The sequence below is a fragment of the Lineus longissimus genome, chromosome 2 (assembly GCF_910592395.1).
Source record: "Lineus longissimus chromosome 2, tnLinLong1.2, whole genome shotgun sequence".
Classification (NCBI taxonomy): Eukaryota; Metazoa; Nemertea; class Pilidiophora; order Heteronemertea; family Lineidae; genus Lineus; species Lineus longissimus.
In genome coordinates this window covers 4,134,220-4,148,796 of record NC_088309.1, presented here as the reverse complement: position 1 = coordinate 4,148,796, position 14,577 = coordinate 4,134,220, and the positions used below count along the sequence as shown (strand labels likewise).

Below are 14,577 nucleotides of genomic sequence, written 5' to 3'. Positions count from 1 at the left end.
GTTTGAAAGTACGAGTGCATTATCCATCTGGCAAGAGAATTGGGTGAACTTTTCATTTGGAGACGAAATATATGTTGTCCACACAGCTAATGAGCCAGAGATCGACTCCATCTCGTTGGAGTTTGCTTGAGCACAGAATGACGCAAGCAGTCTGATTAGAAACCTAAGACCCTTGATACTGCCAAGTAAAACAGTCTTGATATGTATTATTGTAGGTGTTTGGGCATCAGACTTCCGTTTCTCTAGTGTCGTTGTCAGCGCAGAAGGATTGGAACCTTTATTAAAGCAAATCAATCAAAAACACAAATAACATGTCAGGAAAACCGATTTATTTCAATCAAAAACAAGCACAAAACTATGTATAAACAAAACGTATGATTGTCAAGGACCAAAAACAGGGATTGCGAATGCGTTGGGTTTGATTCAGCTTTTTGAGCGTATACGCATCCCGGACACGTGCGCTATTTTAAGCGACTCGAGTATATAGGCAGCACTTACTAAGTTCACACGAAGTCGCCAATAGGTCTCTCCTATTTATTTCACAACATATCGAAGCTAATAACATGAAAATCGTTGAATAAAATACAACCAGTCACTAACTGCGCAGTCCACCAGCTTGGTATTTCTGGTATGACATAATCATATCAAATCTTCAAGACATAATCCTGGTGGAGAACAACACGCGGCTGAGGCACGTCGCAAGATTTCCCGAATCGCTGCCTACACGTACTGTACACCACCCCAGCTTTCGCCTGCTGACCAATGTGGCCAAGACAAATGGTCAACAACTGATAACTGCGGACCCTGCTCGCATCAAGCTTCAAAGCCAGTTCCAATCTTTTAATGGCCAAGTCGTACAAACCTAACGTATTAAGCCAGCTTCCTTCATATTCTAAAATAGTTGCATTTGTCCCGAGAGGTATTTTCTCACCAAGTTTTCTTAAGTTTTCATTTGTTTTTCTGTCGTCTGACCTTCTCATAACCTTCATATTCCCTGAAGAAAATACTTCATCAAAACCTTGCTCGGTTATTTGGTCATCTTTTGGAATCACTAAATAGTTATATTTCGGGTTTTCTATGAGGTGTTTGACAACCAGCGGCGCGTTTTCGATTGTGATAAAATTGGACATCCGTCCGATGACGGAGACCTGGAGTTGTCTCTTCGGAAAAAACCAGTCGGAAGAGATGACCTTGACCCTGGCTTTCTTGTCATATTCTTGAAATTCTCTCTTATTTATTGCAAGTAATGGTACATCCTTGTGCAACAGGGAGTAAACGGCAGTCATGTGGATGGATCGGTCGCTGAAGACACCGGTAACGTCATCCTGTGAACCGATGAAGTCAAAGCAGGCATTCGCATAGCTCGAATCCCAGATCTGGAGATAGGACCACTGCGCTGTCGACTGGTCTTTTGGAGTGGGGAATTTCACCAAAAAGTTTGCAACAAGAGCAAATATTGATAAATAAAGGGCAATTCTGCCAGCGAGTAGAGAGTAGAGGGAGCGTAAGAGAGAGACAATGGCTGTCCCACTTAATATCATAAATAAGACTATCACATTATGAAGGAATCTCACTTCTTTGTGTGATTTTATGGAATAGATGATGAAGAGTACGGCCATTGCTAGAAATAGCTTTACGTACTTGCCGCAAATATACTGGCGAACTCCGTACATCTTTATTGGGAGCAAAGCCATGACTAGAAAGAGTTGACAAAGGCAGGTGAGAATTTTTGTAGAGATGCCATGTAAGATGAAGTTATCGACGTAAAAGCCGCTGCTGAATTCCCCAAATAAGGCACTGGAGAAATTATGATAGACATTGAATTTAAACCACTGTCTTGGCGATATGAACCATTGGCCGTAATTTGAAAAGTCGTCTGCCCCGCCCAATACAAATGCCGCTGCTACTCCGGGGATCATGTAAAGTACGACTTTAAGTTTGTTGGCAAAGTTTTTGTGAATCGGGAAACTTATTGTAAATGCCATTACCCCCAAGAAGACTATTAAATCCACTCTAATATAAGTTAGGAGACCCAGGACGAATCCCACACTCAATGTTTTTAAAAGATTGACTGATGATATCGCATCCTTGTTGCGAACAGAATGTCCATTGCACTTGCTATGGTGAAAGACACTGCCACCGTTGTCCACAGTGTTGTTATTAGTCTCTAGGTGTGTTGTTGTATTGCCATTGGACTTCGCATCACCCTCACTTGAAACTTTACTGCTGCCATTGGCATTGACTGTCGGTAATACTGGATTCGAAGAATTTTTGTGACTATTCTTTCCATGTCCATTGCGTGACACCAAAGAGGTGCTCTGCGCGGAATTAGGATATCCATCTAAATGCGTTCTCTCGGGAACAAGTTGCTTTGGCTCCACCAATTCACCTTCCGATAGCCCGTCGTCACAACTTGACAGCGTTTCGTCTGCGTTGGCAAGTTCATCGATGATGACTTTCAGGCAGTAAATAAAAACTGGAGCTAAGAGACTGTTGACTAGAGTGTGAGTTCCTAGGACTCCCAGATGGACAGAAAAGGCAGTGAGGACAGCGCTGACTGCGGCGACGTCCTTGTCTCCGAGGAAGGACTTGGTGAATTTGTAGACGGACACCGGCAGGAAAGATGCGACGGTCGCATGGAACACTCGACCAAGCTTTAAGGGAAAAAGAATCAGATTGATCAGATTCACAGGCAGTCGATGTTATTCCCGAAGTTTTCGTTACTACGCACTCCGTAGCTTCTGATATATAAAGTGTTTGACGTGTTTCAAACTTCGATTGATTGGAAGAGGGCTGGGGAGCAAATAGCTTGGTTATAATGCCCCAACACTCCGCTGGGTCTACGCTGATTACATCAAGAAACTGACTGTATTATTTGTAACTCGGATTTGGTATCAGAGATCATGAACCTACCATAAATGGTTTTGCAGTGGTCCCCAGAAGTTCGGCAAGCTGGAACACAATGATATAGACTTTTGGTAGGAGGAAGGACCTCATGCTGTACATGCCAAACATCTGCTCCTGGCGCTCCACCGTACTGTTGCTGCTCTGTGGTGGAGCCATGTATTCGTAGGGACGGAACCCATAACCATATACCTCGGTATGGGCCACTGAAATGATACAGAGCGAATGGTTGTGAGATTGTCTTTAGTAGAGATGTACTAGGTTGTGCTGTACCGCTGTAAAAAAAGAAATGAAGAAATTATTTGCACCTGGTACTTACTTTTAAAGGAATAATGTGCCCAATCGATCATCAAGCGACGACGCACCAAGGGATTGCTAAACATGTATATTTTATGCATCAAACCATAGAAAGACCCTTGGGGTATACTCCGACTAATTCAGCAAGTATTTTGTGAAATGTTTACCTTAGTTTATTGGTGTGTTCATGTTTCTCAGACAACAACTATTAGACCATTACAATAGATGTGCCCAGTGCATATTATCAGGTTCACAACCTCGGGGTTGATTCGTCACATTCATGGACAGACAATAAATAATCACCTTGCAAATATTGATATATTGCTTCTTTAGGGCATCGTGTGTAAAGAAAATGAAATAATCTTGCCTGCATCGTCATCTGCGTGATTCAAAAGCGGGCAAGCTATAGAGGTCTATAAGGAACGACATGACTATGTATACGCGCCAGATGATTGCTTATGCCTGGGCCACGCTTCCAAACCTACAACGTTTGGGGAGCGAAAGCTATTTCGCCAGACATTGGTCGTTTCATGAAACTGTGGGCCTATCAGATTTTAGATTGCCCGTTCCCACCCCGGTGCTATAGTGACCTCTGTACTGCCCTAATTTTGAATGAGTTTTTGGTCAACCTTGCCCAACACAAACAAAAAGCGTCCTAATGTAAATATGATAAACCCGCGGGTTATTGAATGCAAATTATACAAATAAAAGAACAAGATTTGTTGAGAACAGGATCAAATGTCAAGTGTTATTTGAAGTGAATATCATTACTTCTGCATAACTGACTTTTGGGTCGTCCTTCTCTTTTGTACTTGATTCGAGAATGTGTTAAAATCTGACATGGTTTTATTTGCTCTGATAAAACACGGACTCGTTTGAGGTTCGACATTTTTAAAGAAACAACATGTATAATGGAATGACTTGGCGATAACTGTGAAAACGCTTAATCATGACATGCTTTGTCACTGCCGCGGTTTTAAGTGATCATTCCCACAGCAATCTAGTCGAAAGTTTTTAAAGGCAAAAGCAAACGAAACGAAACCTGAAGAGCATGTTTAGATGGGACAGTTGAAGTGAACGATGAACAGCTTTTTGCGTATGATATGTGAAAGGGACAATTTGGGCGTGGGATTTACCTGACCAGGAGGATAGTAGCCCTGTTTGACACAATGTGCCGCCACCTGTAGTATCACACCAATGCTGATATCGTCGGTGTTACGTGGTAGCTTTGGACAATGATCCTGTTTGGTGATGTTGCGGTCCTGCTGGAAGCCATTTATATATGAATAACCAACATATCTCATGCCCAAGTTGTCCCTTTAAGAATGTTCTCATCTAGTTTACCCTTTCCCACCCAACTGACGGTGTATTAGTCAAACAGGGTTAATGAGGGCTGGGACGGCTGTGCATATCAAAATGGGTGCCTTTCAAATGCTTCAGTGCCAAAAAAAGGAAAGGAAATAAATTCATTTTGTTGTATAGTTTTGCATCATAGCTGTGTGTTGGAGGACGTAACATATCGGTCAAGAAAGCACCGAAAAATATTTTTGCACAACATTCAGTGTGGACCATCGATTTGATTCTACTTACATAATGGACATTTAGTACTCGGATGGTTAATTATTTAACGACCAAAGGAATTCTAAGCGTCGTGGTTACCACACAATTTGCTATAATTCCATCATTTTCCTTAAAGGACAGTTCTCGTTAAAACGCTTAAGAAATTGGTGTGCTATGAATGGCCCGGTAAAAACCTAAGGCGGGAATAAGCTTTCATTGATAAATCTAAGGAGTTTCAAGAACCCCAAATCACTAGTAAGGTTCATAGGATACTGGTCTGTCATTGGTTTAGGTCTCCTTATCATTTACATACTCCAATATCCAGAAATATAACAATATTTACGATAACTTTTTATGTTTTTGACATTATTTGCGACCATTATCGATAACGCGCTCCATGCGGATTCGTAAGGTACTATTATAGTATAACACCATGCCTCGTCAAGTTACCTCGCTTGCGGAGCCACCTGGGTGACCCACGTGCTTAGACTCATAGTAAACATTGTAGTAGAAATATGCTAATGACTATCCCTTATATGGAAACCGAAGTAGTTGAATATTTTCACTGCAGGTGTCTCTGATAGTCACGTGGATTGACGAGCAATCTCCTTTAATATTGATATTAAGCACATAGTCGCTAATAACATACTAGTGTTACTTAATCTGATCCAGGAATGGATTAGTCTTGATTCAATTGGTACAGTAAATGTAGGATCAAGAAACAGTGCCGGTCTCTTTAAAGATGACGATTTCTGCAATATGTTCATTTCCTATGACATAATTCTGTTTCGCACCCTGCATGTACCCACCTGAATACATGGCTGTCCGAGCGGTTACGATTAATGTGTTGCTCTAGTTGATTAGGGCCTACCACATCTCCTCAATGTGGTTTGGGAAATATTTTGCCTTATTTACCTATTTGGCTTATATTTTCTTTCAACAACATCTTCATGGGCATTATGGATGTCAACATCGATCCGAATACAAAGGTTACCAAGCAATCATATCGCCTTTGGACGGAAGTGACAACAAATCTGAACCCTCCCCGTAAAGCCTTTACTGCATGCATTGCCGGGCAAACCTGTCGCAGTGTATACTGATTCTCCATGGTGACATTGTTGAGATAAGGTTGTTTTGTCAAATGATCGAGAGGTAGTATCATTGGCATCGGCGTTTGGCGCACAACCGAGGTAATAACTCCATCACTGAGCAGACTCCCCAACAATGACTCGCCCACGTTAATAGTTCGAACTCAACGCTTCAACAAAACAGTTCGCTCATGAATAGGCTACCCATCAACGCGGTTGCGATATTTCTCGCATCACTGGCCAAATCAGAGCGGCTGCTGATCGTTTTATGATATTGACCACTGCAAATGGACACTTTGATTAATGGATACATCATCGATTGTTCTGTTGACATCTCATTAATCGTGGTCAGAATCCAATATCCTTTATTGGCATTAAAACAGCAAGATGGGTGGGTCGGCAAATGGATGAAACATGTTCATAAATGTTTCACAGTTTTGTACATTATTTGGGAAGATAGCATTGTCATCAGAATGTCCATGTCAAGGTGTCCTTGTAAGGGCGATTTAGTTTGCTTAAAACAATGGAAACATTGTTGCGTTGAGAGACGCAGTGTTCTTCACGTTCACTCTGTTCTGTATGAAGATTTTTCAAAGATTTTAAAAACCTTATTATCCTTCCGTAACGTTTGTCTTCACCCTTTGGAAGGCTCAACAATTTCGATGTATTAGTCCAGAAAATTGGTCTTATACTTTACCAGCCAAAAGTAGGCCCTATTAGTTGGGGACATAATCCTATAGGCCTAATAATTGGACAAAAAGTAATCATCAATGTACATGTAATAGTTGGACGGGTAAATACAAGATTTTCATGTCAGATACATTATATACTTATCAAAATTTGCATGTTTATGCCTTGTGTCTGCTACAGCCTTTACAAGGCTAAATCAAGTCTAAATTGATAGTGGGTCCGAAAGAGTTTGTTTTCGAGCAACAACTAAATCAATGAAATTACTTATGATGACCTACAGGTATGTGGCCTGATTGATTACCGATGTGAACGACGTTGTTAAAACAAAATGCATTCGATACAGGACATGAATAATGCCTGCCCCAGCTGTTGTGTCAAGGTGGGGTTAATGCATTTTGCACTTAACACATTTCATGTGCACTAATGGCATGTTATGTGACGAAAACCATATTTGATAGTTCTCTTTGCTTTTGCCTGATGTTGTAAAGTGTGTTATGAGATCAATTACAACCAATTTGAAATGTTATTTAAAAATCCTGTCATTAACATGTATTATTGCATGGGTATCGAATTGCCCACATCAATTACGTGGCCTTTCCTAAATATCCTTTCACTCCAATTATAGAGTTGTTGTCGCTAATTCGTTAATGGTGAACTGCCGATACATTAACCATTCGTGCCAGGTGTCAGCAGTGTCAATGCAAAGTCAGAGATGACTACACGTACTTAAAAGCGCCCTTAAGAACATTACCATTATCTTTCTCTCGTCAATTTTGATGACTTATTAGACGAGTCTATATGTCCGAACGTGTCTCATCTTCAAACTTCCACAATCTGGCTCTTAGAGAGCGGAGGGAGCACATAACGTGTCAGAAAGGTACAGCATCGAGCTTCTAAATTCTCTTCGGCGACGCAATCAGACTGTCGGTTAAGTATTAGTTTAAGTTCTCTTTCAACCCGCCTCATATTCTACGACGACGTTTAAAATAAATGATAAATGGCCATGTTCAAATGCGAAACCTCTCCATGGCAAAGTGATTTGTTTTGGGAAGTTGACTGAGATATACGTGTAATAGATAAAAAAAGAACATACCTTCAAGCGACTGATAAACCTCGTCGGGATGAAGTATCCAAAGCTGTTCCTTCTGTAAGATTATCCACATCCTGGTTGCCCATGTAACCGCAAAGATATGCCATTCCGAGAGAGGCATCAGTCTCCCACAGAGCGCCCCTTGACTAGCGGCAGACGACAACTCCCCATCCCCCCGGGGCTTGTGTCGCTGCCGCGTCTTGGCCCTGTGGACCTCCCGCTTCACCCTCCTCGTCCTTTTCCCTTCCATCACCAATCACAATCTACTGGCACATGGCTGGCTGTCCAATTATTTATAAACTAAGCCACGCGGTATATGGCCTAGGGTTATGTATATATTGACATCAACGATCCTGAAGATTTACATCATTGCAAAACATTGGGGATTTGTGATCAAGAGACCGAATGACAGACAAACGTATCTTGTCTCTTCATTTAAGCGTCACTGCCCCAATTATAGAACCATAGCATTTTCGATTAGTTATTGTTGATAAATATGTTTGATTGTACACGTTTGGAATTGATTGATTTTGTCGCATGGTAAGGTTGATTGCGGTTACCAAATGCCCCAGGTGAAAACACAAACATTGATATCAAATATTTGGGCTCGCATGTTCACATGACCGTTAAAAGTCTTTTGGGTGTTCTTTGAACTAAATATAGATAGAGTCAGTGTAGAGGGGAACGTTATAGGCCTAATAATAGTAATTCGTCCATGGTAAGGCCCCATCTCAGGTACTCATGGTACCCGCAAATGAAAAAGAAAGCATTCGAAACACCATCATAAGAGATTGAAATTTGGCACGGTTCTTGTATTTCGGTTTATATACCCCTTGCTGCTTTTTAGCGGCACAAAAGCGAAGTGATTTCGTACCCATTGATAACACAAAGACGCGATAGAACTTGGGTGTCCGCCTCGGTTGGATATCAAATTTGACCAAATAGGCAAATTATAGAGTTGTCACCACTATAAACTGTCATCACAGATTCGATTATCTCAAGCAATCTTACACACCGGGCGTTCGATCGTGTGAAAGGTGTTTGGTCCTTGAGTCTAAAAATAAAACTACGTAAATTCTCCTTCGTTTATAATTCTCAACAGGATGTGGCCGAAAAGGTCGTTTTAGCAACCCTAGGTTTCATTCTGCGGCCGCTGAGAGCACCCGTCCTCTCCGTACCTCGATTAATGCATTTTCCATTGTGCACTAATCAATTAACTTTCTCATCTGAACTAATAAGAATTTATAAGTAACATATCCGTCAATTTGTTCTCTTAAATCATGCCCTTCTGTACAAGAAGAACTAAGTATATATCTCGTAAAATGTAATTAGAATCAATCGAAAGCCATCAGCCCTTGCCACTAACGTTTATGGCTGTGATTACCATCTTTGGGTCTCGCTATACCAGACTCTGTGAAGCGAGAGTGAGGTCAGTGGACCAGACAGCTTTGGAATCATAATTACTCAGTGCCAGTGGTCAACAACCCAAACCATATTTATCGCCAACACGACACTGGCTGAAGCAGTCGTCGGTCGTCCACCCAAAATACCTTAACGCCCCCTGTTGACAAGCAGTTGAACTGGATCGTTACGAAAGGCATAATATGACACATTGGGCGTTTGACCAATCTACCCTTTATCATGATTCCACTTGGCTGGGAAATAGTATCATTAACAAACATCAGCTGGGTAAGAAATTCTTCGGAGGAGAAGACGGTACATTCAATACTTTGACCAGCAACGGTGACGCAACCCGGCGTATAAACTGGCACCATTCGAAGAAGACCGCGCGCTCGGACGACACCAATTACTGTCCCCGTTTTCTAATAACCGTATTTTTTGTACTGGAATATTTATGGCCAAAATCAGCCAACATATCATTATGTGTCTGATGATGGGATGCTTTCTTAAGTTTCTACCTTCGCACGCAGAATCTAGCTTGAAAGATAAAAACTAAACTATCTAGTTTCTCATACGCGGTGCTGGCGTTGTTGCGAGTAAAGATTCGGCAAGATGGCGGGTTCACAGACGAGGTCTGCTCCGGGAAAGCCTGCGCCCTATTCCTACTGGGTGGTCATAGGTGTCCCTTCCGTGGCCCTTTTAGGCTATATCCTCCTTCAGAATAATGTGACGGAGTTTTCAGCTTATACTTTTATTGATGGAGTGGAACCTTTGACGGTCTATAATACCATGAAGGACACGAATACGTTGGAAAAGCTTCATCCAAAAATGTAAGTGTTGCTTTGAGGCAAGCTGCATGAAATATATTTTCAGGAAAAGTAATTTACCGATCTTAGCGGTATTTGGTAAAGCTCGTTCTCAATTATATAAATCTTATTACTTAATCATATCGTTGACGGAAGGAGGTCTTCAGAACAGCATATAGCGATGTCCTTCCATCGTCTTTGGGGGATTACAATACAAAATGTTACATAATGATGTTTTCTGACGTCTCTCTTGTTGATGATCGTTTGTCCTCGCAAAAGCCGAGGTCGGTAAAGTATCTGATTTCACCAATCTTCATCAGCGCATAAGAAGGCTAAGGCTCAACATTGTTAAAGAAAAGACTGTACATAATTATTCTTGGTAGTTCCCTTATGTCAGTGATGAGCGCAATTGGTGCAAACAACTCTGAGTTTTGTTGGCAGGAGATGTATCGGTACTGACGATATCCTTCCCTTTTCAACTCCTCGTGTTACTGTCGTGAAGAAAAGGTCATTGTTCAATCTAAAACCGTTCGCAAAAGCCAATGATAGCGAATGGTAACCTCTAGCAAAGAACATACAGTTAAATGATCAGCATGCATGTCAATATCGCCAGAAGGTCAAGAACTGAAGAATAGGTCATCATAACGAAATTTGCTACATCCAAATGGTTCATCAAAAATAACTTTAGTTGATATCCCTCCCAGTTGCATTTCTGTAGAAAATACCCTTTGTATTGTATTTTATCTGGCCATTTAGCCTTGGCGCTGAGTAGTTCTTCTCAAATTTTAACATTTCACTTGTTATTCTTGACTCTGCTTTCTCATATAGACAAAGGTAGGCTTACCACTGAGCGAAACCGATATATCACGGTAGTAAGCGGTGGTGTTATTTGTGGAAAAGGCTGCCAGGTATATTGATACCCATATAGCACATACTTCTGCAGGGACAGGTGTGAGCAAGGAACCAAGTACATCATACTGTTAGGAATGCCTGCAGCTTTCACAACCTGATTTTGATGGTGGTCGGAACGATGGCTTCCGTCGATTGCCATTCACTTATCTTAGCTGGTGAAGGAATGCACATACATAGTTTGTTTTACATTAATATTCTTGTTGCTATGTAAGATAGGGCTGAGGCTAGTCTCCAAAGCAGACTCGCAATCTATAGCTGTCAGTGGAGAATCGAGTGGGGAGAGGCAAATCATGATTCGCTTGGGTTTCGTTTCGGACAGAAATCAAGTGCAGGCACTAGAGGCTGAAACTAAGATTTAAGACAACAAAATTACCTCAAATCATATCGTCAACATCATCATCATCATCATTATCATCATCCATCACCGCAATATCTATTCGACTCCAAGGTCCTAATTGACCGATTGTTACCACGTTGACCATTCCAGGCATTCAATAAAGATCTTGAAGAGTAAAAAAGGGGCAGACGGCCACGTACACCGAACGCTAGAGGTTCTACGAACAGTGCCAATAGTTGGCAATCTTACCATCATAGCGTCGAATTATCTATACCCGGCCGAACTGAAAATATTCACCAAGGCGAAACTAAAATATGGAACTCGTAAGTAACCAACACCATTATGGACCGTATTTAGGTAGGAGAAAGGGGTATGGCGATTTTGAGAAGTTTTCTCAAATTTTACAGTGTTTTAGCTCTTTACGACCCGTAATCGGTATCCACTTGCTTTATCCGTTTCTTTTGGTGGTGGTTGGTGTAGGATTTGCCAAAGAAAAAAAAACATCTCATGAACGTAAAACATACTTATTTTGTCCACAGTCGCCGCCAAAATGTTGAAGACTATAAGAAACACGAACTTTCACCAAATATGTCCTCCCGACTTCAAGTAACCGGTGAAGCAATGTCGGTACATTGTATACAGTGTAGCGGTATAATGCGCATGAAACTATCTCCGACATCAGTTCCTTTCACTGTCAACTTGTTCAGCAATGTCATCTCAATTAATTTCCGTTTTCAGTTGAAGAGGTTTGGGCTTTCTCCGCTTCAACAAAACAGACTCTTTCCGGAGCAGTATTCAAAATGAGGGTCAGGATGTCACAGCCATGGATTATTGCAAAGGTTGGTGGACACCTTGTCGAGGATGAACACCAGGAATGGTTGGACATTGTCAAGAAGTATCTCCAGGTCGTTCCCGCCAAGAAACAACAACAAAATCAGCAACAGCAACAGCAGAATCAACAACGCCAGCAACAACAACGCCAACAGCAACAGCAACAACACCAGCAGCAACATCAAAAGAAACCTTAGACTGTGCATTTTAAAATACAGCTTTCTATGTGGCGAGAACACATCTCTCCGTGAAAGGGGGCTGTAGATATGAGCTTGCGGTCAAATTGTTGGTCTTCATGTGATTAAAATGCACATTTCGGTATAATGTGTTTGATTAAGCGATAAATATACATACAAGCTTGAATATTTTCGATCACTGTGGGAAAAGAGAGACGTCACCCTAAAACGGCGACTTCGTGAAGAAGTACCATTACTAGGCTATCTACCAGCTAAACATGTAGAGTGGAACCCCGGTAACACGACCACGAATCATTGCAGCATTCGTCTTTTCACGGCAATAAGGCCCTTTGGTCGGGTTAGAGGTGTGAATTTGGTCATTGGGACCGCCCAATCCAGCGGTCGTGGTCTGGGTACCGGAGTGGTCGTGTTACCGGGGGCCTTGTAATGGTAGTTAGAGAGGAAACCATTCGGGACCGGCGATTCTTGGTCGTCATAGCGGGGCTGTGGCGTTACCGGGGTTCCACTGTACATGCAGGTTCCGACAAACGGTTGCTTGTTTTTGACTCTTAGAAAAGCCTTTCATCCACCTAAGGCTTCCATTTTTCACCAGTACAGGTAAATGTTAATCGTTCAACGAGATAGGATTTTTTGAAAGGCAACAGCAGGAAAGTAGCGCTTGAGATTAGAAAGCTGCCGAGTAAAGTTAAAATTAACTCCAGGTTCTCTCGGGTTAACACAAGCTGATCTTTCATCACTGACTAAACTGACCGCTTTTTTGTTTAATTTCAAAAACAATTTACATGTATCTGGTGTGGGAAATGCTGGGGATCTAAAGCATGGCCTAAAGTTAGATTGTTCACTACAGTCTGAATCTTTCCATTTATTGAAAGATTCTGCTACAATACAGTATTTTGGAGAAAGAACGGAGGAAATAGAGGTTGTATCTTTAGATGTTAAGTGCATAACCATTATTATTTTCATTTGTATGCAGACTTCATTCATCATAATTCCTGTAAAACAGTGTAACAAATGCAAAACCCCGGGTAATCATTCATCCTTCATCATTCTTTTGGATCGTAGCAACCATAACAGCTTCAAATACATAGAACTTTGAAAATATTTATTTTCTGAGCTAGATATATGCCAAATGACTACATGTATAGTTCGAGTGATATTAGGTGTATAGCCTGATTTGTTACCGTAGGAAGCGTCATCATGTACCTGTACATGACCGCTCACGGTTTCGCACAGCACCTCGTAGCGACGAGAAAACCTTTCGGGTCGAGATGGTGACGTTACTAGAAGAATGCATTTATTCATAAAAGTAACTTTTAGGAATGTTTCTTGATAATTGTTTGTTAAAAGTTATATTTTGCAATAGTAAAGTTTAGATATAAACGTATGTGACTAACTGCTGAGAAATGTGAGTGAATATTTTTATAATCCTGCTCCACTACTGAGAGCATAATATCAAGTATCTCCCTAGACACACAACATGGAATTCGCCAAGATAAGACTGTTTGTGAACAGTCAGGACACAAATTTGTTGATGTGCACCATTGCTAACATAAATGTATCAGAAAAAAAGAAAACTGACAATGCACAGAGTGAGGAGTACGACTTCCAAAGCAGGTATAGAGCCAAGATGTTCATATTCAGCTTTTGCTACAAAATACAGTGTTGTTTCTTTCGAATAAACAAGGTCTTCTTACAAATGTCTTCTTCGTTCGTTTTTTCTCTCTCCAGATTCAAGATGGCCACCAATGTAGACAATCTTGTGCGAGCAGCCATTGTTGTTATCGAAAGTTGGCCTAACAACACCGTTATTTGCTTGTATCACATTATCCTTTACGGGTGTTTTTCAATATCTCGATCCAAACATGACAGACAGCATCTTACTTAGTCCAATCCTTACAGGCACTTGTGTGTAGGCCAAAAATAGTGTCTGCCAGGAACATAGACATGTGTTGGTTCTGTACCATCTGCCTTCAGCATTTAGGTATTTGCCACTGTCTGGCAACATTGCATGGCATTCCATTCATCCAACACTTGAAACAAACTCATGATAGTTCAAGGTGGTCTGGCTGCTCATCTAAGAGGTGTAGCCTACACTCCCTTGCGTACAATACTGTTTTTAACCACTTGCCCGACCACAGGTAAGGCACGATGAATTTATCTCTTATTAGCTGCTGACATTGAGAGTAAATAACCACTAAAGATACATATCTCAGCAAGGAGCCGGTTATGCCCACTACCTGTTTCGGGCCAGATTCCAGTAGAAGTCAAGGTCAAATCATATCGGATCAATTGATTTGATTTCAGGAATTACCTACAGTGGTGCCACATTCCGAAACACATACACGGCTGCTGATGAAAACAGTTCACGCAAGTCGGGACGCAAGTGTATATGAGGGGGGGGGGGCGAAAGGAAGAAGAGGATCTTAATTGCTGCAACGAAAAAAGCTTAGTCTCACGTCAGATT

At 41.4% G+C, this 14,577-nt stretch overlaps 2 protein-coding genes across 2 annotated transcripts; one reads left to right on the top strand and one right to left on the bottom strand.

The window, feature by feature from the left end:
• Positions 1–314: 314 nt before the first annotated feature.
• On the bottom strand, positions 315–8,097 carry LOC135502546 (uncharacterized). Its single transcript, XM_064795498.1, has 3 exons — positions 7,633–8,097; positions 2,914–3,110; positions 315–2,654 (listed from the first exon to the last, which is right to left on the bottom strand). The coding sequence occupies exons 1-3, from the start codon at positions 7,877–7,879 to the stop codon at positions 645–647; spliced, it is 2,454 nt and encodes an 817-aa protein (XP_064651568.1). The 5' UTR covers positions 7,880–8,097; the 3' UTR covers positions 315–644.
• A 1,239-nt stretch (positions 8,098–9,336) lies between these two features.
• LOC135502538 (uncharacterized) lies at positions 9,337–13,804 on the top strand. The gene is made up of 3 exons (XM_064795484.1): positions 9,337–9,860; positions 11,236–11,408; positions 11,824–13,804. The coding sequence occupies exons 1-3, from the start codon at positions 9,643–9,645 to the stop codon at positions 12,111–12,113; spliced, it is 681 nt and encodes a 226-aa protein (XP_064651554.1). The 5' UTR covers positions 9,337–9,642; the 3' UTR covers positions 12,114–13,804.
• The last annotated feature ends 773 nt before the right edge of the window (positions 13,805–14,577 follow it).